The sequence below is a fragment of the Anolis sagrei genome, chromosome X, assembly GCF_037176765.1.
Source record: "Anolis sagrei isolate rAnoSag1 chromosome X, rAnoSag1.mat, whole genome shotgun sequence".
NCBI lineage: Eukaryota > Metazoa > Chordata > Lepidosauria > Squamata > Dactyloidae > Anolis > Anolis sagrei.
In genome coordinates this window covers 81736656-81762302 of record NC_090034.1, presented here as the reverse complement: position 1 = coordinate 81762302, position 25647 = coordinate 81736656, and the positions used below count along the sequence as shown (strand labels likewise).

Below are 25647 nucleotides of genomic sequence, written 5' to 3'. Positions count from 1 at the left end.
TTTTCTGCCCTGTTTGCCACATGATCTGTTGTAAATGCCACAGATGCCCCAAGGTGAGTTGCCACTCCTAGAAGCTTCTGCAAGAGGCGGTTCACTTTGAAGAAGGGTGGTCCAATGAGATTTCAGGAGTCACACACATAGATGTTCCTTTTCTGGCACTGCAGCATTGGCATTTACTCCTTTCTCTCCAAATTTATGGCAAAGTATAGCCAACCCATGCTTCACAGCATATCTGGTGGCATCATTATGAATATCTGAAGGAGGCTTCCTGAAGTCACATATTGCTGTAGATGTTAGTCATGTTGTTTTTGACATCCCATAGTTGCATTTCTTCTGAGATCCCAGAAGTTACATTGCTTCTGTAATCCCAGGAATCATATTACTTATTTGGTCCTAGAAGTTGCATCATTTCTGTAATCTTAGAAGTCCCTTTGCTTCTGACATTCCAGAAATCACATTGCTTTTACAAAACCAGAACTTGCATTGTTTCTAACATCCCAGAGGTTGCATTGTTTCTGTAATATCAGAAGCCACATTGCTTCTGTGGTCCCAGAAATCACAGGGTTTCTGTAATCCAGGAGAACATATAGCTTCTGTAATCCAAGACATTTCATTGCTTCTGACATCAGTCATGCTCTTCCAGAAATCTCATTGCACCTGTATTCAATGTATGTCTCACTATGGGAAGATAGCCAGTTCCTTTTCCTATCCTGGTTGAAGTCCAGAGTGACCATGTTAGATGCCTCGAAGAACTTTGTGTTACAATGATATTGTATTAAAGCCAATGGGTACTGTCGTCTATGAATATATGGATCAGGAGGGGTTCATCAGAGGAAGGGATTGCCTTTGCTTTCCTCTGAGGCTGAGAGTGTGTGACATGCCCAAGGTCAGCCTGTTGTTTTCACAACATCCAACACTCAAGCCACTACAACATGCTGGCTGGTTCTACATCAGGATTATTCTAGTGTGAGACAAAAACTCTTTTTATTTTACACAACATTTAACATGCCTCTGCGTTAAGCTGTTTTTTAATTTCCCTGGCTTGTGTTTTTATGCTGCATTATCCCTTCATTGCAGTTTTTACGGTTATTGAATTTTTCAATTGTTGCACTTCTTGTCGCGAGCCCCTCTGAGAACTTTCTCGTAGGTTGGCCTGTAAATACCGTTGAATGAAAAGACGGGGGAAAAAACCCAAACACTGCGAATATCCATGAGTTATTTTCCCAAAACAGAGCTCACATTCCCAGTGTTGCTCTGTAATGAACCTAAGCAGACAGCTGGCATGTGAACAGAATATTATTGTACTATGAATTCAGCAAAAATGCAGAGGCTTTGTCGCTCAAGGTATTGCTTCAGTAAATCAATTGCATTTGCGATGCACAACAGTTCATTCGGATCTGCAGCGAACCTGCTCCCTTAAATGGGGCTGGGAATATGGAGTGAAAGCATAGATAATTATACAGACATGGCATGCAATCATGATTAAGGACCTTCTTGGCAAACATCACAGGAAACTTCATACAAGCAGGCATTTCCATCCTAAGTAGAAGTGTAAATAAGGGACAACCTCTGTACCCATAGGGAACCCCTAAAACCATGGATAATAGTGTACCTTATAATTTGCTGGAAACACACCATAGAATCTCACTAGAGGTCCAAGAGAGGCTCACAAACATTTCCAGAGGGTAACTTTTTTTTGTAAAATCATGGATACTGAATCTGTGGATATAATGTGGTTAAGGAAGAATGGATCAGATACATTTTTCAAACACCGATAAATAGCTTTGCAAAATGTTTCCAGACTTTCGTAGCTAACTTACTTTTTTTCCTTAAACACCTTTACAGTTAAGCCAGAACGGTGCAAAGGTTTAAGGCTTGGATGAGAACTCAAGAAGAGCTAAGTCTATAGAGTAGATGCATGCTTTGAGACTTTTTTCCTCATCCAGAGGAGGTTTGGTTTGGTTCAATCAGGAATGTTCCCAGCTTTGTTTTTGTAACCATGTGTGTTTATATATATAGGGCTCGCCAGGTCTTAAAGGTGCCATAGGACCTCCAGGTGCCAGTGTCACCGGCCCATCGGTAAGTGGAAACCTCTCCTTTGTATCTTGGGGGCTCTTGAATCCCCAACATTAAGCTTGCTTTGTTAAATCCTCTTTTGTCTTCACCTTCTCTTTCAGGGTCCTGAAGGTCCAAGAGGCCTCCCAGGAGTACCTGGCACCAATGGTTTAATGGTAGGTAAGCTGCAGTTTGGCTTGTTTCGAAGGGAATTGTCGTTGGAAACTAGTAGGAGACTTGAATGGTCACCTAGTTGAATTTCCTGGGAATTCCCAACTCTGAAAATCCTTACTTTGGCAAAAACAAGCCCAGATCTTCAGATAGCTGGGTATATTTGAATGCCAAAGGTAGACCTGGTAACCATTTTCTTGTCTCATCTTTCATAGATTTGAGACTCTGTATTGATTCACCTTTTACCTTTCTCTCCAGGGTGAAAAGGGAGCCAGGGGTGAGAAGGTGAGTTACTGTCTTCTCATTCATGCCAAGTTTGGGAACATTGTCTTATTATTATTATTATTATTATTATTATTATTATATTTATTTATATGCTGTGTGTATCTCTTGAGTCAGGCACAAAGTGGCTCACAACATCAAACACATAGAAAAAATGCAATTCAAAACCCAGAACATGCAAACATTAAAATAGAATTAAACATTGGAGTCAATTAAATTCATTTAAGCTCTTAATATATCTTGAGGCTCAGGTTTGGAAGGCTTTCTGTGCTGCTCTTGGTAATATATAGTCGCCATCTCATCATGCATTGGACACAGTCCTCACAATTCGCCCCTTTGAGAGATACTGAAGGATGGTCAGTAGCCCCTTTACGGTTGGACCAAAACCCGTCACATATTTGGCACTCCATTGACCTGATGCTTGGCCACATAGGTGTGCCACATGCTTACTCTTGCTCTCTACCACCTTTTTCTTCCCAGGGAGATGCTGGAGAATGCAGCTGCCAACCCGGTTCCCGGGCGGACCCCAATATGGTTGGCCTTCCGGTAAGCGTCGTTCTGCTCTTCAGCTTCCCTTCCAGTGTTGTTTTGTGGGGCAAGGATTCACTGCTAAGCTGGATGGTGGCCCGAGCTGCCCGTGTGCCTCTCCCGCCCTCCGCTCAGCCGCTCCACACGCCTTTGTAGCTCCAGAAGCTGGACTGACTGACCAACTCAGGTCCCGCTTGGCTCCTTGCTAAACGCTCTCCCCTTTTTGGACCCGCAGGGTGCCCCAGGACTGTGGATCGGGACTTCCTGGCAGCCTCAGCCAGGCCCTCAGGTGTGTGTGGGCATGGATGTGCATGCTTGCTCCCCTGTACGTGGCAGCCTTGGCTCCTCCATCCCCCCTTGGCTCACACACACTTACAGGAACTCACCTGTGGCTCTCTGAATGGCTTCTTTGCTTTCTTTCCACTTCTCCAGGGACCGCCAGGGGCCCCCGGACCACCAGGACCTCCAGGAGCTCCAGGGAGACAGGTCAGTTGAAGGGACTTGTGATGATCATTTGGTGCCCTCAAGTTGTCTTCAACTTAGGAGGAATCCATGAAGGAAGAACATCCATAGCCTTGCTTGAGTCTTGAAACCACATGGCTTACACAGTTGAATCAGTCTCATAATTCCATCCTTTTTTGGATCCTATTTTGCCAAGAATGATCATCTTCTTCAATAAGTCATGTATTCTCATGAAGTGTCCAAAGTATAACAGCCTCTATTTTATACATGGGAAGAGTTCCACCTGCTCTCAGACCCATTTAGAATCATAGCATCATATAGTTGGAAGGGAACATAAGGGCTACTCTATCCAATCCCATTTGGCCATTTGGGAAGACACAATCCAAGCTTTCTCGACAGATGGCCATAACGTCCTCCAGTGAAGAAGATTCCATTTGACTTCCAGGCAGTGCATTCTACCATTGAACAGCTCTTATTGTCAGAAAGTTCTTCCGAATGTAAAATCAAATAAAATCAATATTAATAGATTAAAACAATATAAAAATGCAAACAATTTAGACAGAACGTTCTTCTTCTTCTTCTTCTTCTTCTTCTTATTATTATTATTATTATTATTCTTATTATTATTAGAAACACAGCAAGATGAGTCCACAGCAGACAAGATCACTCTGTTGGCTGTTGTATTGGATCACATGCCAGACACTTCCCAAGTGTCTAGAACTGTGTGATGTATTATTATTATTATTATTATTATTATTATTATTATTATTATTTTCTATTCCCCAGACCACGTTCTCCAGGAAACTTCTAAAAACCAACCACAAAGGCAGATAAAAGCTTGCACAAAAGCAGGAGCCGAAACCCATGAAAAGTTATTAAATTGCAATTAAATTATCCCTAGAACTAAAACTCTTTAAAACAACTCCATTAAAAGATAACAGTTGATTTAAAATGGCCATGGTATTCAAAGCCCTTGTAGCCAGTTCTTTAAAGCCTTTTGGGGTGGAAATTGGTAACTCCCAATACACGAAGAAGAAGAATTTACTATATAACTTCATGTGTAAGTCGACCAAATATATAAATGGAAGACACAGAGTGGCAGTTTCCATCGTTCAATCGATCAGTCTCATTAGAGCTGTGTATGTCTTCTTATGGTTGGTGCAGAAGGAGATACTGTGTCCATAATGACACTCTGTTCCTGCAATCAATGTCACTATTGCGGGATCATCTCCAATGGCCATTTAACAGCCACAGAAAACCAAAGTGCAGCCAATTCTGTTTCTGCAGCCAGAGAAATAAAGAAGAAGGCATTCTCGGACCTCCCATATATCATCCAGGAAGATAACACCAACTTGGCATATCCATCTTCGTTTTCCACCTGCCCAGTTGTCCTTCCAAGACACTACAATCACATACCCTTCAACTGTGCCCATTTGGGAGACAGTCTTGATTAATCCCCTGTCATCCCAGTTTCCCAGCTACATTTGTGAAATGTCCCCATTTCCCACTCTCCTCCTGCTTTCCAGTTTTGTCCTCAGCCTTCTCCAATGACTTCAAACTGTGTTTGAATTCCAAAAGGAGTCTGCACTTGATTAACTCCACAAAAAAAGAGAGCAGAGGGTGAAATCTAACCCTCACCAGTCAAATGCAAACTGCCATATCCTCTTTTCCCTTTTGTGTCCTTCCTCGTTCATAGTTTTTGTCTTTATGAGCCCATTTTGGCAGTTCTTTTGTCATACTTATCTTGGTTTTTCGTATGTGAGATGTTGGGAGTCTAGCTACAGAGGTTGCAATGTTAAAGAAAAGCGTGTGAACTTGGGACACAACTGCACTGATCACTTAGTATGAAGTCCCTCTGGGTCAGCTCCATGATGGCCAAATTATGCGTGGAGATGATTGGGTTTAGTCCAGGGCAAAGTTGCTAAACACAGCCTTGAGCTATGTTCAACAAAGTTGTGGATTACTCAAAGTTCTCCCAGATCGGACCAAAGATAAGGGCTCAGTGTAGATCTGTCCATGGCTACATATGACAGGCTTTCATCCTCTGCCAGAACAATGTAGATTCTGGGCCATTGGCCACTCTATCCTCAAATAGTGACAATCAAGGAGCTGATCAAGATCTAAAGACAAAGTTTAAGAGAAACATGGCAGAATATTGTAGAGACACAGTGGAGGAGTTCCGAACCAGTTAGACCATTTTATGGCATCTGTCCATAGGGTCTTCTGGAGTAGGGGTCCCACCTTCCGATCCTCTTTGGAGTAGCAGCCATTGACAATCCTTTGAGGTAGCAAGGAATGGATCAGGGGATAACAGATCAAGTGGAGTCCAACTATTCAAAGTTTCTCCTTGCCTTTAGGGCATCCCAGGAAACAATGGCTTGCCAGGAATGCCTGGGACGGCAGGAGACTTGGTAGGTACAGGACCGCCTTTGCTTGCACTCTCTTAAGCCCCCTCTTTTGCTCTGCTGTTACATCCCAAAAAAAGAATAGTACAGAATCTAGAAATCTTTGGAAAGATGTAGGAAGTGAAGAAGAGAGAACCACTGAGACCTTCAACCTGCTTTTTATTTATTTGGAATCAGGGAGAGAACCTGGAAGCTCAGGATTAAAATAGGGTTGAAGATGGAGGATTGCTTTTGTCCATTGACTTTTTCTTTCTCTTCTCTGTTCCTCAGCTCTATGAACCTCTGGCTGCTGAGAGTGTTGATGTGCTAAAGGTAAGCAAAAAATAAAAAGGATCCCTCCAATTGATGTATTCATTTTTTAAAAAGACTGTATACAAAAACTGTGCTCTAAAGAACATTTTAAATACAGGACCATCAGAGATGTTTTAGGGTTTAATCCAGTGGTTCCCAAGCTGTGGTCCATGGACCAACAGTGGTCCATAAGAACTAAAATATGGTCCACAGTCTCACCATTACTACACTGTTGCAACGAGAGCATCTGTGGGCAAGCAGATGGCAACTACTGGATGGCATATGTTCTTAATCAGAAGCTAGAGCTGATGTGGTTTATCCAATGCAGGTTTCTGAATCAGCACCTCAAATAGCAAAACCAAATCTAAAGTTGAACAAAAACTGATTTGTAACCCTTTTGATACTAATGTTGGAAAGTGGTCCCTGGTCAAAAGGGACCCTGATCCAAAAAAGGTTGTGAACCACTGGTTTAATCAATCCTGTCTTAAGATCAAGGAGGAATTAATAAATTACATGTTAGATGCATCGGAGCCCCCGGTGACGCAGTGGGTTAAACTGCTGAGCTGCTGAACTTGCGGATCATAAGGCCAGCAGTTCAAATCCAGGAAGTGGGGTGAGCTCCTGCTGTTAGCCCCAGCTTCTGCCAACCTAGCAGTTTAAAAACATTCAAATGTGAGTAGATCAATAGGTACCATTCCAGTGGGAAGGTAATCCCTCCGTGCAGTCAAGCTGACCACTTGACCTTGGAGGTGTCTACGGACAACACCGGCTCTTCAGCTTAGAAATTAAGATGGGCACCAACCCCCAGAGTCAGATATGTCAGGGGAAAACCTTTACCTACCTCCCTAGATGCAATCAAAGCCTCCATCACTTTAGGTTGGAAGGATCAAAAGAAATGGGACACAAAAATGTAGTATAAATATTTAGCGGACTAACTCCTCCAAGACTACATTAATGAAAGGAAAAGTTACTTCAGAATGGGCCGCATCAGAAAGTCATGGGAGACAAAATGGAAAGGCTTAAATTACAGAATAAAGGGGAAAGATAAATATAAGGAATTTAAGAAGATTATCCTCATCATTGAACAATTGTAATAAATACAGCAAAATTTGTAAACTGTTCCTGGGGAGGAAAGGGAGGGAGAAAGAGGGGAAATGATGCAAACATGATGTAAATAGAAAATGTTTTGAATGTTTGTATAACTTTGTGAGGCACTATTCACAATAATTTTTAAAATAATAAAAAAAGATCCTAAAAAATAACAAAGCCCAGCAACTGTTTTTCTTGATGTCTTGGTTTTTAGACCTGTTCCTGGGGTTCTTTGGACCACTGATTCAGAAAATGACATTGAATACATGACCTCAGTTTTAATTTCTTAGATTTGGTTATAATGTTTTTCTATGGGCAAGCAGATGGTGACTGGGAGTTGGCCTATTTTCTGTATTCAATAGAGTTGGTAAGGGAAACTGGTGCCATTTTTGGTATATACCCAGAAACAGGGCTAACATTGGAGGCACCAAAATGTATGCTGGTCACAAGTGTAATTGGACTTCTTATTGGGTACCTTCAAGTTGATTTTGGCTTATGCCAACCCTATTATTGGCATTATTTGGTCATGCCCTTACCTTCCTCTAAGGGTAAAACATGCCAAAAGTGGTTCATCCCCCATCCACAAAGTGGAATTATGGCGATGTGGCACTTCCCTAACTACTATGGCTCCATACTTTGGAGTCCTGGAATTTATAGTTTATTGGTTTCCAGAGCTCTCAGAGACATAAGGTGAAATGTCTTGTAAAACTGCAAATCAAGGTTAAATGTCTTGTAAAACTGCAAATCTGGGAGTGGGTGAACCAGTGTGGTTTGGAGGCTATTTGGGGACCATTCCATGGGTGGAAAACCTCCTGAAAATAATTTTTTAAGAAAATAATTGTGTGGATACAGACTTCCTTCAGGTGCATCTACACTGCAGGATGAATGCAGTTTTACACCACTTTCACTACCTTGGAATCTTGCTGTGAAATCTTCAGAGCTAGAGTCTCACAAGGTCCAGAAAAGATATTTAAAAGACTAGAGAAATGAGAAATTTATTTAGAAACAGGTACTAGAGGTGCATCTACACTGTGGAATTAATACAGTTCTGGACCACTATAATAATTGCCTTTTTTTTGTCGTGTCAGGAGCGACTTGAGAAACTGCAAGTCACTTCTGGTGTGAGAGAATTGGCCGTCTGCAAGGACGTTGCCCAAGGGACGCCCGGATGATTTTTATATTTTTATCATCCTTGTGGGAGGCTTCTCTCATGTCCCCGTATGAGGAGCTGGAGCTGATAGAGGGAGCTCATCCGCCTCTCCCCGGATTCGAACCTGCAACCTGTCGGTCTGCCAGCACAGGGGTTTAACCCACTGTGCCACCGGGGGCTCCAATAATTGCCATGACCCAATGCTATAGATTCCTGGGAGTTGTAGTTTTAGTATTACTTCAGCTTTCTCTGCCGAAGTTGTTCAACTAAACTACAAATTCTCCGACTCCTTACCATTGAGTCATAGCAATTCAAGCGGTGTCAAACTGCATTAATTCTACAGTGTAGATGCCCCTTGTGTGCAAAAGCAGGGCTCAAATGGACTTCCTCCACCTTGGAATTAAAGTTGACTTTGTGGCCCATTCTTCAGTGATAAGAGTGGGAAAAAATAGATGAAAAAGATGACAAGTATCCCACTCAAACTCTGCTCCATTGACATTCCAACAAAGCTGTCCCCAAAATTTAAGAGAAGGGGAAATGGGAAACATTGTCACAAGGAGATTTAGAATTGAGGTTTGTACATTTGGGGAGATTTGTTACTGCAAAGCCCAGAAATGCAGAAATAAAGCCAGACCTTCCCATTTACATCCTGAGCCAAGTTTGGCAGGGCTCTCCTTCATCCCCTGCGGCTCATGCATCATGCACAAGACAAACGGGACGATCGATTCTGGAGAAAGCAGCAGGGAATATCTTTTTTTTGCATCTGATGCTCATCTCTCTTTTTCTGTCTTCCCCATGACAGCACATTTGCGGAGATTGCGCTCCAAGCCAGGCGATCCAAGTCCCCAATGGCGTCAAAGGCGAAAAGGGCGACCAAGGCATGCCTGGAGCTCCGGGCATCGAGAACTGTGCACGGGTAAGTTCCAAAACCTCAAAAACCACATGACGCAAACATAGCTTTTCCTGCTATGGCTGAATCCTATAGAGTCATGGGATTTATAGTGTGGTCGGTGAAGCATGAGAGCTCTGTGGCTGAGAAAGGCCTCTGCCTAGCCTCCAAATCTCAGTATTTCATGCAATAACAATAGCGCTATCATTGCAAGGCATGAAAGAACCCAAATATTGCAATCGTGCCACTTTTCAGAACCGTAAGGAGCATCTATATTTGTAGCATAAATGCAGTTTGACACCACTTTAACTGAGATGGGATTTGTGGCACTCTTGGACTGAGAAGACTAAAGATCTAAAACTATAAACTACAAACTACAACTCTCAGGATTACAAGGGGCCTGATAGGGACATAGATCAGCATTTCTCAAACTGGGGGTCGGGACTCCTGGGGTCGCGAGGGGGGTGTTAGAGGAGTTGCCAAAGACCATCAGAAAACATATATTTCTGATGGTCTTAGGAACACAGTGCTCTCCAGAGGTAAACGAACTGCATCTCTCCTCAATCACTGTCAGTTCCTCCCAAATCCCTCCAGTATTTTCTGTTGGTTATGGGGATTCAGTGTGGGAAGTTTGGTTCAATTCCATCATTGGTGTAGTTCAGAATGCTCTTTAATTGTAGGTGAACTATAAATCTCAACAACTACAGCTCCCAAATGCCAAGGTCTATTTTTCCCAAACTCCACAAGTGTTCACATTTGGGCATATTGAATATTCATGCCATGTTTGGTTCAGATCCATCCTTGTTTGAGCCCACAATGTTCTCTGAATGTAGGTGAACTACAATTCCCAAACTCATGGTCAATGCCCGTCAAACCCTTCCAGTATTTTCTGTTGGTCATGGGAGTTCTGTGTGCCAAGTTTGGTTCAATTCCATCGTTGGTGGAGTTCAGAATGCTCTTTGGTTGTAGGTTAACTATAAATTCCAGCAACTACAACTCCCAAATGAATTCCACAGCACTGCTGGTCACAGCTGACCTCCAGTTAGAGTGCTCAAAGGCCAGGGTTTTCCAGTTCTCAGTATCTATGCCACAGTTTTAAGGCTGGCTTTAAGCCCATCATTAAGTATCTTTTCCTGCCAGCAACATTTCATTTTCCATTCTTTAGCTGGGAGTACAGTAAGTGCTTTGAGAGATGGTGATCAGGCATATTTTATTTATTTGTTTATTTACTATGCTTCTATACCGCCATTCTCAGCCCGAGGGTGACTCATGGTGGTTTACAAAATGACACAATTCGATGCCCACAACAGTACAAAAATAATTTAAACATTAAAAACATTTAACACAGGTAAAACATTCATTACAATTAACATCAGTAAACACAATAAAAACCATAAGTCCTCCGCATACACCTTATACCAGTGATTCTCAACCTGTAGGTCCCCAGGTGTTTTCTGGGAGTTGAAAGCCAAAACATCTGGGGACCCACAGGTTGAGAACCACTGGCTTATACACATGACCTCCCAACTAAAGAATGGAAAACAGAATGTTGGTGGACAGGAAAAGAAAGTTAAAGATGGGCTTTAAAACTATGACATAGACACCAAGAACTAGGAAGTTCTGGCCCTTGAGCACTCTAGCTGGAGGCCAGCTGTGACCAGCAGTGCTGCAGGATTCAAAGAGGCACTAATGGTAGACAAAAGGGAGAAACATGCCAAGAGGAAGGCATATCAAGCCAACCCTGACCAGGAGAAACTGATGCCCTTACTGTGGATACTGTGGATAAACATGAGCATCAAGAATAGGGCTTTGTAGTCACCTACTGCCAAGACACTACACTTGGAAAGCCATCATACTCAGACAAGGAGGGATCACATAAGTAAGTAAGTAAGCCTGAAGGTCAATATTTTGCACATTTTTGGGTATGAAACCATTTTTTTGTCCCTTGAACCAAAGGTGCCACTATCTCAGCCACAAAAGTGGACACTTTTGGACTTCGGGATGATTTGGGTTTCCTATAAATGCGAAAAACTCAGCAAATGTCGCCACTTACCGGCAATTCGTTTTTTTCATAAGGAACATATTACGTATTTTGTCATAAAACAATTACAAAGGCGTACAACTCATTCCTAGCCATTCCAGGCTTTTATAAAATACAATTCCTTTCGCATTTTAGTAATATCCTATTCTTTTTTTTCTCCACCGCAAATCATTATAAGATCATAATGATCTATCATTGGCAAGCAGAAGCTGAATTTGTTTTTTTCTATTACATTTAAATAGTTCTGCTTGTTAAACCCACTAATAAATATCTGTCATTATGAAATTATACCTAACAGATGGTTCCACGTCTGTTTCTTCTTTCACAGTCATCCAAAATCATTTTCTTATTAAAATACATTAAATACAGAACAGAAGAATCAACATAAAGCGATGCATACAAAATGTACTGCTCAGGCAGCCGAACATAAATCATTTAAATGTTATCAGAAAAGGCAGCTATCATATCATCTGCAAATAAGCTATTAAATTTGTAATACTGATCACTATCCCAACCTTATATTCAAATGATCTAATCTGGGGAGACTCTCTCTTTCCCATTATCTACCAAGAATATTAATATTTTTGCAAATTAGTTAGAATTTATTTTAGAAAGTTCCGATGTTCCCTGTAGGTCAGTGTTTCTCAACCTTCATCATGCCGCGACCACTTGATACAGTTCCTCATGTTGTGGTGACCCAAACCATAATATTATTTATGTTACTACTTCATAACTGTAATTTTGCTACTGTTATGAATCATAATATAAATACCTGATATGCAGGATGTATTTTCATTCACTGTATCAAGTTTGGCACAAATACCCGATACACCCAAATTTGAATATTGGTGGGGTTGGGGTTGTGGTTGATTTTGTCATTTGGATTTTGTAGTTATTGGGATTTATAGTTCACCTATAATCAAAGTCTGACTTGGCCACGGTGATACACGCTCTGGTTACATCCCGTATAGACTACTGCAACGCTATCTATGTGGGGTTGCCTATGAAGACTGCCCGGAAGCTAGAACTAATCCAACGAGCGGCAGCCAGACTGCTAACAGGAGTGGGGTACAGGGAGCATACTACTCCTCTGTTGCGTTAGCTCCACTGGCTGCCAATCAGCTTCTGAGCACAATTCAAAGCGCTGACCTATAAATCCCTAAACAGTTTCGGCCCAATTTACCTGTCCGAATGGATTCTCCCCTATGAACCATCAAGGTTGTTAAGATCTTCTGGAGGGGCCCTGCTCTTGGTCCCACCTCCTTCGCAATTGTGTTTGGTGGGAACGAGGGACAGGGCCTTCTCGGTGGTGGCCCCTCGGCTCTGAAACTCCCTCCCGATGGAGATTAGATCTGCCTCTTCCCTCCTAACTTTTAGAAAGCTGGTAAAATCATGGCTTTGGGATACTGCATTTGCAGAATGATGATTGAGTCAATAACTGTTGACCCACTTGCAGATGGTGATGAATTTGTGATTTCACTCTGACAAACTGACTTTTTTGTAATTTGTATGAACTGTATTTTAATGTATTTTATATTGATGATGTATATTGCTTTTATCTTACTGTATTGAATCCTCTGTTGTTAGCTGGCCTGAGTCCCTCTCCGGAGGTCGAGAAGACTGGGTTATAAAAACTCTAAATAATAATAATAATAATAATAATAATAATAATAATAATTTTCAACTCCACCAACGATGGAATTGAACCAAATTTGGCACATAGAACTCCCATGACCAACAGAAAATACTGGATGGGTTTGGTGGGCATTGACCTTGAGTTTTTGAGTTGTAATTCACCTACATCCAGAGAGCACTGTGAACTCAAACAATGATGGATCTAGACCTAACTTGGCACAAATACTCAGTATGCCCAAATGTGAACATTGGTGGAGTTTGGGGGAAAATAGACCTTGACATTTGGAAATTGTATTTGCTGGGATTTATAGTTCACCTCCAGTCAATTTTGAATCCCACCAACTATATAATTGGGAATCCCACCAACTATATAATTGGGCCAAACTTCCCACATAGAACCCCCATCACCAACAGAAAATACTGTGTTTTCTGATGGTCTTTGGTGACCCAACTGGCACACCCCTAGCGACCCACCCCAGGGGTCCCAACCCCCAGGTTGAGAAACACTGCTGTAGGTAATCTCCAAATGTTAAAAAAATGGGCAAAGAGGAGTCAATTGCATAATTTTTCCTCCAGAAATCATAGTTTGTAATTTCTTCTGCAAAAGAAAAAAAATTATATGAGTAATTTTTGCACATAAATATGTGAGAGGAAGCCACAGGGAGGAGGGAGCAAGCTTGTTTGCTGCTTCCCTGGAGACTAGGATGCAGAACAATGGCTTCAAACTACAAGAGAGGAGATTCCCTCTGAACATGAGGAAGAACTTCCTGACTGTGAGAGCCGTTCAGCAGTGGAACTCTCTGCCCCAGAGTGTGGTGGAGGCTCCTTCTTTGGAAGCTTTTAAACAGAGGCTGGATGGCCATCTGTCAGGGGTGATTTGAATGCAATATCCCTGCTTCTTGGCAGGGGGTTGGACTGGATGGCCCATGAGGTCTCTTCCAACTCTTTGATTCTATGATTCTATGATTCTATAATTTTCTCTGCAAAAAGCCATGTTTTCCATGCAGGAAACATAATATTTCTGGACAAAACATTCTGCACACAAATGCTATTTTCTGCATGTACAATTGTATCTATGTTAGATTTTTGTCCACAATGAATGTCTGTCCTGATTTCTCCCCTTTGCATGGAAATAATATTCAAGAAACAATCACAAAATAGTGATAAAAAAACCTTAACAATCCATGTTTTGTAAGTGTTGAGAAATCCCATTGGAGAGAATCCCAAATGTTCAAGAATATTTGTGATTCAGGACTTATTTCATGCAAAATTCACACAAAGTCGTTTGGAGTCAAAAATACCCTTTTATGTGCAGGAGAAAACATTTCTGCAGAAAAGTACTGTAGACTCTCAGTTAACCAGAACTCAAACAACTAGAACTCTCAAGTAACCAGCAAAAAAGATCAAAGAAAAAATACTTTAAATAAGAATTAAAATAATATCAATTTTAGCTGTTATTTGACTGATTTTGCATACTGCATTCACAAAGCTGTTTTTATAATACAGTAAAACAGTAGAATAAAGCAAAACAGTATTATGCAGTAAAACTATATTAGATTATGTTTGTCTTTATTTATCTTCATTTGCTTTTAATGACTTATTTCAATCTGAATATCAAGTCAAGTTATTATATAGTCTAGTATCGGGAATAGTATTAGTACCGGGATTGTGGCGCAGCTGGCTGAGTGTCAGCTGCATTCAGATCACTCTGACCAAAAAGGTCATGAGTTCGAAGCCAGCCCGGGTTGGAGTGGGTTTCCAACCAATTGTGTGTAGCCTGTTGTCGACCTTTGCAACCCGAAAGACAGTTGCATCTGTCAAGTAGGAAAATAAGGTACCACCTTAAAGTGTGGGGAGGCTAAATTAACTGATTTATGAGGCCATAAAGACTCCAGAAAAGCATTCCAGCGGGGAAGCATGCAGGAATGCGGAAGTGCTTCATCAGCGTCGCAGATGGACGATGAAAGCAGCAGCTCCCCTGACAGCCAGAAAAAGTTAAATAGCCTCTGTGTATGTCTGTATATGTTTGTATGTCAAAAATTGGCATTGAATGTTTGCCATATATGTGTACACTGTAATCCGCCCTGAGTCCCCTGCGGGGTGAGAAGGGCAGAATATAAACGCTTCAAATAAATAAATATCAAGTAACCAGAAATTACATTTACCCAGCACCTATCAATCCCCAATGGTGCCGGTTAACTGAGAGTCTACTGTATCAGTTTCTGTGAAGGAAATGTTGTTTTACTGACAAAACAACCTTTTGCATGGAATAAGTCTTGAATTCTGAACAGGCTCCAAAAACGATGGTTTTTGAAGACGTTCTTGCAACTGGAAGAAAATAGTGAAAAGTATTAATTGCTTCCTTTGAGGAGAAGAATTGCAAGCAAGGGGGCATCTACACAGTAGAATTAATGCAGTTTGACATAACTTTAAGAATAGAGTTGGAAGAGATCTTGTGAGCCATCCAGTCCAACCCCCTGCCAAGAAATAGGAAAATCACATTCAAAGCATTCCCGACAGATGGCCACTCAGCCTCTGTTTAAAAGCTTCCAAAGAAGGAGCCTCCACCCCTGTCTGTGGCAGAGAGTTCAACTGCTGAACAGCTCTCATAGTCAGGAAGAAGTTCTTCCTCATGTTCAGGTAGAATCTCCTTTCCTTTAGTTTGAAGCTATTGTTCCATTGCGTCCTAGTCTCCAGGGCAGCAGAAAACAAGCCTGCTCCCTCCTCTCTATGACTTCCCCTCACATATTTATACATGGCCCTCATCATGTCTCCTCTCAGCCTTCTCTTCTGCGGGCTAAACATGACTAGCTCTTTAATCCGCTCCTCAAAGGGCTTGTTCTCCAGACCCTTGATCATTTTAGACATCCTCCTCTGGAAACATTCCAGCTTATTAATATTTCTCTTAAATTATGGTTCCCAAAATTGGACACAGTATCCTGGAAGTTGTAGTTTGGGTTTTCCACTTTTGGACAGAGAAGGTTAAATAACATGAAAAATTCCACAATCTTATAGTCTTGAGCCAGAGCAATAAAGTGGGGTCAAACTGCATTCATTCTGCAGTGTAGATGTACCCCCAGATGTTATACTAGAATGCATGGCCTTCATAAGTGATCCAATAATGATGTCTAGGATTTCTTTGAATTCTACAATCTTTGAGGCATGATTTGCATCCTCTTATCCATTGGAATGTCTCGAGGGGATGGTTGCTTCTTCAGTTACGTCAGCCTTTGATTTATCCCACATTTTGGGAAATGCTGAGCTTGGCTGGCGAATTGCACCATGGGCTGAACTTTCCATGTCTTCCTCTTTGTCTTTCAGTGCTTTGCCCAATTCCCCAGAGCAGAAGAGGCTCGGGTGAGTAGCGCTCTTGGCCGCGCAGCCATGCAGAAGGATATGCGGGGAGGATAAAAGCAAAAGAAAGGCCTGTAGTACATAAACAAGTTGTGCTTCACTGCCACGGAAGAATATGCATTAAAAGCACAGGACATACGGGTCAGGTCACCATCATAGGTTGGCAAAGGAAAAGGGGTCCACCTCCGACATGTTCCCTTTCTCCTTCTCCAAATAGCAGAACAAAACACCAATCCACCTGGATGGGTCTTCAGGGTGTTTATTTTAAATCCTCTGTTTCAACTTATTCCAAGCTGCTTTTCTCTTTAGCTCATGTTCTTCAGTCTCCCATTTCAGAGTCTTAGATAGTGTTGCAGCCCAGCTGTCCGTTTGATCCCTTTTCACCTAGACACTACGCCCATCAACAATAATAATGAGTTTATTAGGGTTACAGCCTGTGCTTGATGGGGTTACGCTCCCCCTGAAGGCGCAGGTTCGCAGCTTGGGAGTGATCCTGGACTCATCACTGAGCCTGGAACCCCAGGTCTCGGCGGTGGTCAGGGGAGCTTTTGCACAATTAAAACTTGTGTGCCAGCTGCGCCCGTACCTTGGGAAGTCTGACTTGGCCACGGTTGTCCACACTCTGGTAACATCCCGTATAGACTACTGCAACGCTCTCTACATGGGGTTGCCCGGAAGCTACAACTAGTCCAACGAGCGGCAGCCAGATTACTAACAGGAGCAGGGTACAGGGAGCATACAACTCCTCTGTTGCGTCAGCTCCACTGGCTGCCGATTAGCTTCCGAGCACAATTCAAAGTGCTGGTGCTGACCTATAAATCCCTAAACAACTCCGGCCCAGTTTACCTGTCTGAACGGATTTCCCCCTATGAACCATCAAGGTTGTTAAGATCTTCTGGAGGGGCTCTGCTCTCGGTCCCACTACCTTCGCAATCGCGTCTGGTGGAGACGAGGGACAGGGCCTTCTCGGTGGTGGCCCCTCAGCTCTGGAACTCTCTCCCAATGGAGATTAGATCTGCCCCTTCACACCTGACTTTCAGAAAGCTGGTAAAATCTTGGCTCTGGAACATAACATTCTCAGAATAATGATTGAGTCAATAACTGCTGACCACACTGGCGGATGGTGATGAATTTGTGATTTACCTTGACGACTTGGCTTTATGTAATTATTTAATCTGTATTTTAATGTATTTTAATGTATTAACGTATTATGATGTTATTATGTTGTAGCTTATCTGTGTATGAATTTCCTGTTGTTACCCGGCCTGAGTCCCTCTTCGGAGATTGAGAAGACCGGGTTATAATATGTTTATGGCGGCTAATGACTTGCATATTAGTGGAGTGGCAAGTTCACAATTGGTTTTAAGGAGCTATTCAAACAGCTTGCCAAAGCACTGAACTAATAATGATGATAATGGTGATGATGATAATAATAATATTTCTGGAACCCCCAGTGGTGCAATGGGTTAAACCGTTGTGCCAGCAGGACTGCTGACCGACAGAGCAGCAGTTCGAATCCGGGGAGAGTGGGTTGAGCTCCCTCTATTAGCTCCAGCTCCCCATGCGGGGACATGAGAAAAGTCTCCCACAAGGATGGGAAAACATCAAACATCCCTGCGTCCCCTGGGCAACATCTTTGCAGGCAGACAATTCTCTCACACCAGAAGTAACTTGCAGTTTCTCAAATCGCTCCTGACATAAAAAAAATTCTTACCTGCCTTTCCTTGTGGCTCGAGACAGGTTACAGAATAATTAAAGCACATAAACATTTTAAAATACTATAAACACACATATTAAAATGTATTTCTATAAAATACATGTTAAAATACACAGAACAGAGATTAAACAAAGGACACACATTTAAAATTGATGCTCAAAGACTGGCTGGGTAGGCTTGCCGGAAGAGATAGGTCTTTACATGGTTTTTAAATTCTGACAGTAAATGTAGCTGTTGGAGTTCTTCTGGCAGGTCATTCCACAGTCATGGGGCGGCTGATGAAAAAGTCCTCAGGATTGTGGTTGCCAGTCGAGTCCTGACAGGATGGAGTAGTTGCCTCCCAGGGGACCTCAGCGTCCGGGACGGATTGAATGGGAAAAGTTGATCTTGTAGATAACCTGGACTCAAACTATGTAGGGCTTTAAAGATCAAAACCAACACTTTGTACTTTGCCCAGAGACTAATTGGCAGCCAGTGGATAGGTGTAATATGCTAGGGCTCAATACCTTGAGCAATCAAATTCAAACCAAACATGAGGTCCACACTGTAGAATGACTGCATTTTGGCACCACTTTGACTGTCTTGGCTCAAGACAATGGAATCATGGGCATTATTGTTATAGAAGGACTTTAGCATTCTCTGTCCAAAAGTGTTGGTGCCTCACCAAACTATAACTCATAAGATTTCAGAGCATTGAGCCATGGCAATTAAAGTGGTGTCAAACTGCATTCATTCTACAGTGAAGATACATCATTGGGCATGAATGCCACCTCCAAGCCCGAGCATTTCTTAGAACACAGTTGATATGTCTGCTTTCCCAAGTATTATTTATTTATTTGTTTGTTTATTTATTTTGAATATTTGTGCCCTGCCCTTCTCAACCCCCAGGGGGGACTCAGGGTGGCTTCCAATCGGCAGCAATTTGATGCCTCAATAATAAATAATAAAAACAAACAGTCAATAATTATAAATAGTAGGCTTGGGTAACCACGGAAAAATTTGGTTCTAAACTCGTTTTGTTTTTAGGGGGCCCTTGCGTTTTGTTTTTTTAAATAATTCCGAAATTTTCCTTTAAAATTTTTGAAATTTACGAAATTTCATAAAATTAAGAATCAATTCGTTAATGGCGGACGAGATTGCGCAATATGCTAAAAAAACCTCCAAATGGGACAGGAGGAACTTCTGAAGCTTCCCTCTCCCTCTGTGGTTGACTGTTGGTGTGATAAAACAAACAACAACTATAAAACTTGCACCAGACATGCGAAAATAATTACAAAATAATTACGAAATAATTATGAAATAATTTCAAAATAATTACGAAATAATTACGAAATAAATTGAAAAAATTGTTTCGAATCTTAGTTACTCTTCACACAATTCCTGCATGGCTCAATATTGGATCGTAAGCTAATTTAAATACGAATTAATAACAAATTACGAAATTAACGAACGAAACCGCCCAAGCCTAATAAATCGTTAAGAACATTAAAACAATACAATTAAAATCTACTAAGAATTTCCACTAAGTACTTTGTGAACTACAATTCCTATAATTCACTGGCCAGTCTGCTTGCTGAAGGATTCTGGAAGCTTCATTCCAGTTAACTAGCATTCCCAAGTTCTGAAACTTTTAAATCTTTCATTCAACTCAGAAGGTAGTTTCTGTACATTGTAATGCCGTGCCGAAGTCTAACAGATTAGATTTGGTTGGGAGAAGTAAGGGTGAATTGCCAGGGGAGGGATAAGTCCAGAAAAATATGTTATGTTCTCTTCCTTGCTACGCTCTCTGTTCCATGTGCGAAACACAATGAGGTTGATAGGTTAATCCATTTAGCAAGAAGAATCAAAGACACCCCTTCTATTATAGCAAAAGGCTGTGCCGAGAATTAAGGGTATGCTATTTCTTTATTTTATAGTTAATTATAGAAGCACAAAAGGAATCTGGGAATGTACAAAGTAGCAAGAGATGGGTTATCTTTTGAGTATTTTATTTAAAATACCAAATATAACAGTATTGTGAAGAGCTGCCTTTTTCTATATCTGCGGAGGAATTTTAACTGGGAAGACAGTGTTGGGGAGAAGGATTAACTCAATTTCCATTAACTCGGCAATCCAGTTTGAATCCAAGGCCCCTTGCAGTGGTGTTTGCCATTATAATAATACGTTGGAAGCCCAATTGCAGATCTCCTCCTTTGCCATGTAGCTCAGCTGTTGGGAATGAGTCTAAGTATAGAAATATTTTGTCTGCCGTCAACAGTGGGGATAAACAAAGCGTCCAAAACAGCTGTGACAAATGCACTGATTCAATTCATAATGGAGTCTGGAAGACGTAAAAACTCCCAGACTCGTTCCAGATGACTGATCTAATCTGTTATAGGTTCTGGCATGACGTCCCAGTCTAGTTCCAAATGGAGATCCATCCAATAACCTGAGCCTGCCTTCTGCTCAAATGATGGAATCTTATTTCGGGGGATCATCTGCGATTTTTATCGTATGGCTATCACGACTCGGTCTGCTAAAGTTCCTGTCTGCTTGTTGTTGACTTGAAAGGAGTTCAAAGACATGTCCTTATGTTCTATATAAATTCAAGCATGTTGGAAGCAGATAACTGAAGGAGAGTGATAAGTTATTTTCTCAAGATGTATGTCTTCGATTATATTGTTTCCCTTTGACTCATTCAAAGGGTGTAGAAAGAAGGGTCGGAATCGGACTTGCCACTTAAACCAAAACAGCAGAAAAGGGAAGGCTGCCTTCTCCAACTGGAATTGTTCTGTGTGTTGAAGCTGGAAAGATCTTTAAGTATTTTGGCTAGGATCCAGAATTGGGGTTGCCTAGGCTAAACCTCAGCCCACAGAGTCACACATCAAGGCCAGAATTTATTTAGGGACGTAGACCTGAGTGTATCATGCTGGGCCAAAAAGTCTCTGCTGTTCAATACACATACAGTTTTACCCCCCATCCCCACCTGCAATATCTATGAAGGAGTGCACATTTGGACCTAACCCTGATGACAAAAAGGATAGTGAATAGTAAACCCTATTGAATGGGTGATGTCTGGTTGAATTTCACTGGAAGACCAAAGCAATGCCTAGTGAGGAAACCTCTGTGAGCATTTCATGGCTCTCCAGTGAGATTTTACTGTCAACTTCAATACTAGAGAACCAAATAAATGCCTAAGGAGCATACCTCTCTAGCCATCATAAGGTATTCCAGTATGACTTCTACCATAGAGTCATGCAGGAGGAGTTGGTAAATGCCAAGGCAGTCATCTTTTGTCACATGAGGGTAGATGAAACCATGGATATGGGGGCCATATAGTATTTTGCTGATAGCAGTGGAAGCGGACTTACACAGACAATGTATTCACCTATATTTTGTCATTGCAAGTTTCACATCATGCATTGTTTCTGTGCATCCGGTACTTTACATTGTAGTTATTTGACCTATACTTGTAATGCTGCATGATGTTTGTGTATCCTATAGTTTGCAATGCTGTTGTGTATACCTTGCTATACAGCCTTGGATTTGCACAATGCTTGCAAGCTTTTAAACTATGCCAAGGAGATGTTCAATTGTGTTGACTGGCAAATGATCAGTGAATGCACAACTCAATGTGTCCATGAGCAATGCCCGTTGATATACAATGAATAATGTATGCCAAGCACAAGGTGCATCTACATGTGTGAATCTGCTTTAACAATCATTGAGTCAATGTGGACATTGTGCATTTGGAATAAAATACCCAATACGTTCTATAGGGGGGTTTAGACACATGTGATTCGGGCCTCAGTTAAGATAGTCTCTTGGCACATCTTATATTTCCTTTTAGGGTGACAGAGACACCGACGAAGAGTGTGCTGGAAGTCCTGGTCTTCCTGGTTTACCTGGTGACAGAGGAGAGCAGGTAAGGCTCTGTCTAAAAGTGGACAATATGTGGGGGAATTATGACATTTTGGGAAGGAATTATGACATGGGGGGGGTGGAGGTCTGTGGGATGGGTTGGAGGCTTTGGGATATAGAGGCTTTTGCTTATTTGGGGGTCTGGGTTGGGGCTTCAAGAACCACTTAAGTGGGGACTAACTGCCCATAAACACACCCTAGACCCTAAGAAAGCTCTCACATATTCTTGAAATAATTTTTGGCATCTCAACTTCTCCTTTCCCACAGGGACCACCAGGTTCAAGAGGTTCTCCAGGACCCCCTGGACCGGCTGTGAGTAGATCCCTTCTGCCTGGGCTCCCCACCTGCCTTTCTCTTCTCCTTTGACCTGTTATTCCTTCCAATACCTTTGAGCATACTTTATCACCACAACCTAAGACAGGACAGGTGGGAGGTATGCTCCAAAAGCATACTTCTCCTTCGGGGTCTGTTCTGTGGTCTATTCTGTAGTGCATAGAGCGGGCCTTTTCTAACCAGGTTGCAGACAACTGTACAGGGCAAGCTTTCACCATTCCATCCCTGAAAGAACCTGGGTCCCATCAAAGAAAGAGAAGGAATAGTTAAATCTAGGGATAGAAAAAGTATTCAAAACTATTCGGAAAATGGTCCAAAAATATGTTTTCTGAGTATTGAGGAATCCCAATGAAAAGGATCATGGGCTGAGGAGAAGCTTCACGGTTCAGAATTTATTCTGTGTAAAATAGTTGATTTGCATTTTTTCACCTTTTTCAATGCAAAAACCAAAAAAGGGTATTTCCTGTATACAAAATGCTTTTTTCTGTCCAAAACAAGCTTCTGCAAATTCTGTGCAGAATCACCCCTGAATTGCAAATACGACATAGGTTTTAAGGATTTTGTCACTATGGAAAAATACATTCTTAAAAATTACTTGTTCCTTCCTTCATGGATCTTGGTGAATAATTATGTGTCTAGTCAAATCTGAGTTTCCTAGGTAGCCTTGCTTTGAGGGGGAAGCACCAATGCTTTCTTAGAAAAGATGAGTCCAGCTGTTCTTACCATGGAAGGTAATGCAGAAACCATGATTTTCTTTTCAAGACAAACCTTCTGTCCCCATTCCTCCCTCCCTCTCCTTTGCCCACCTTCCATAATCTAGCCAATGTGATTGCCAAGGTATGACTTCACTGTTTCTTCCTGTAGGGCCCCCCAGGTTTTCCTGGAACACCTGGTGCACCTGGATTACCTGTAAGCCTCCCAATACGGCGTGTGCTCTGCGCAGTCCTTTGTCTCTGCCGCTTCTTTGCCTTTGCCACCCCTTTTTTCCTCAGGCTAATTATCTAATAGCACAGCCAACCTGTCCCTGCTCCAATGTGCTCTTGGCCATCTGGTCTAATGCTCCCACCACTAGCTTTTACACTGATATGGGAGAGATGTTCCAGATCCACCCAAAAGACCATTATTCTGCAGATGTGGATCAGTTAAAATGGAAAGCTCCTGAGCTATCATAAAACATGGAGTTTCTATAATCTGGGATTATGTCTTGATTTCAATTTCAACATACTTGATCAAGGCAGTTGTTTGGCATCCTTCTGCCCTGGACCCATATCAGTATGAGCCTCAACCCAATTGTTAGAACCAAATCAAAGAGACCTATATAAATATGGACTTAAACTCTGGGTTAATCCCAATCAGAGTAAATTCTTGGAAGTTGACTGGTCAGGTTCTCCATTGTCTCTACTGTAGTTGGGATTGATGGTTGCATTTAAGACAGAAGATTCTGAGTACATCTCAGTCTTGTTTGACTTCACCATTCCTCAATATTGGCTATGATTGCCATGACTATCCATTTTTACTATCATATAGCCAGTGAAACAATTGGATGTAGCTTCATGTTGACTCACAATTCAACAATTGATTAAATGGACCTACTCTGGTTTGGACTAACCCACGGTATGCCAGCCACAGCTGTCAACAACTAGAAAGTACAACATTCCCAACTGAGTTAGACCATGAATTAGATCAAAGTCTTGATAACTATGAAGGAAAATCTAATATTTAATACCATTTAGCTACCCAATGTTGAGAAACTCTGAGAGGTTTTGTCAGTTGACATATCTGCTCATAGAGTTGACACACATAATGCATTCTAACAGGCACTTTTCTGCCAGGGCACACTTTGTCCAATGAGAATTGAACATGAAATTCATCTTGAACTGAATATTTCAAGAAGATGACATTCCAAACCCTTGCTGAATGTATGCTAGGAAATGAATTAATCCTCCCTAAATCAGTGATCCTTCTGTGACATGTATGTGAACTGTGTTTCTCTGGTTCCTGAAAGGACCATTCCACCCACACCTGACCTACCACCACCATCATTAATGCCTTAATTTCATCCCCCTCCTTGCAGCACCTCATCCCACTAATGACACTGTAACACTCACTGTCCGTGTGATTAATTGCTCTGCAGTGTAGCATTGTGTTGGTGTCCAAACAAAGTTCTCATTGCCCACCACCATGTAACTCCAACTAACCTACATTGCAGAGACCCCAAGAGGATCTCCCCACTCTTGTGAATCATGTGATAGGTGGGGAAGGGTCTGCTCTCCTGTTCCATGTAGTGTTTCTAAGATATAGCACAGCAACTTGAAGTATGCTTGAGTGACACGTTGCCTCTTGGAAACTGAATAGCACCTGCTGTCATCTCCACTGACTTAATAAAAGTGCTAGGGATCTGTGCGGGTGTCCTCCTTCATGCCTTCTGACAATCATGCCCACTGGAAGCAATATGTGTGCGTTATAAGTAATGATGGGGAAATACGTTGCAATTGAAATTGTGAGGATATTTCACTATTAGAATGTACCTTCGGAGACGTAATTCTGAATTGTAACTATTGAGCTTCTCTTGAGCATGGGAGGATATTTCAAATAATAGATCTTGTCCAGAGGCATCTGCTGGGGGAACAGTGAATCCACTCTTGATGTTGTCCTCTTCCAACTGTTCCTGCTTCTATGGGAGCTGTTCAGGTGCTGAACTCTATTTCCAACAGAGATTCATCACTGGGAGAGTTCTCTTACAACCCAGAGCAGCTGTGGGAGGCGTAGTCATAAAACCAACTCAGGATTGGCAGCCCCACAACTAGAAGATGCACCAACCACTCTGATGCTATCACCAGAGTCTGTGATTAGTCAGGAAAATAGGCACCCCTCCATACTCATCTTTCAGAAAGAATGCAACGAGCTCTTGTAGCACCTTTGAGACTAACCAAAAGAAGTTTATAGCATAAGCTGTTGTAGACTCTATTTGGATCTGATGTGTGTATGCTACCAACTTCTTCCTCTCAGTTACTTCAAAGATGCTGCAGGATCCCTAGAGTGTTTCAACTGAGAATTACAAAGCTTTGAGAATCAGAAGCACTTCCAGTTACACAACTTTTGCTTCCAGTAATTATGTCAGACATTCGGAAGGAAGGGAAGGGCAATACATCTCTTTGCCCCTTGGTTGCCATCAAGCTTTTGGCCACAAGTGAGCAATGTTGATAGCAACAGATGGGACTCCATTAATCATAAACTAACAACCTGTACTATGTTCATTCACATCTCAAAAAGCCTTGATAGCTTTGCTGAGATCCCCTTGCAATAAAGTGCACATATGATTACAAACTATATGTTTTCAATGAG

The 25647-nt window shown here is 41.8% G+C and overlaps 1 protein-coding gene across 5 annotated transcripts in view; it reads left to right on the top strand.

Annotated features, from left to right (window-relative positions):
• The window catches only part of COL16A1 (collagen type XVI alpha 1 chain), a 215668-nt gene that overhangs the window by 146904 nt on the left and 43117 nt on the right, over positions 1-25647 (top strand). Inside the window, exons 37-49 of one of the 5 annotated variants that reach the window (XM_060785720.2) lie at positions 2020-2079; positions 2178-2231; positions 2485-2511; positions 2989-3054; positions 3272-3325; positions 3469-3522; positions 5856-5909; positions 6174-6215; positions 9236-9349; positions 16320-16355; positions 21899-21973; positions 22237-22281; positions 23167-23211. In XM_060785720.2, the coding sequence (XP_060641703.2) occupies positions 2020-2079; positions 2178-2231; positions 2485-2511; positions 2989-3054; positions 3272-3325; positions 3469-3522; positions 5856-5909; positions 6174-6215; positions 9236-9349; positions 16320-16355; positions 21899-21973; positions 22237-22281; positions 23167-23211 (726 nt within the window). The remainder of the gene's footprint in view (positions 1-2019; positions 2080-2177; positions 2232-2484; positions 2512-2988; positions 3055-3271; positions 3326-3468; positions 3523-5855; positions 5910-6173; positions 6216-9235; positions 9350-16319; positions 16356-21898; positions 21974-22236; positions 22282-23166; positions 23212-25647) is intronic. The other 4 variants (XM_067460593.1, XM_067460592.1, XM_067460591.1 and 1 more) reach the window with 4 other exon arrangements.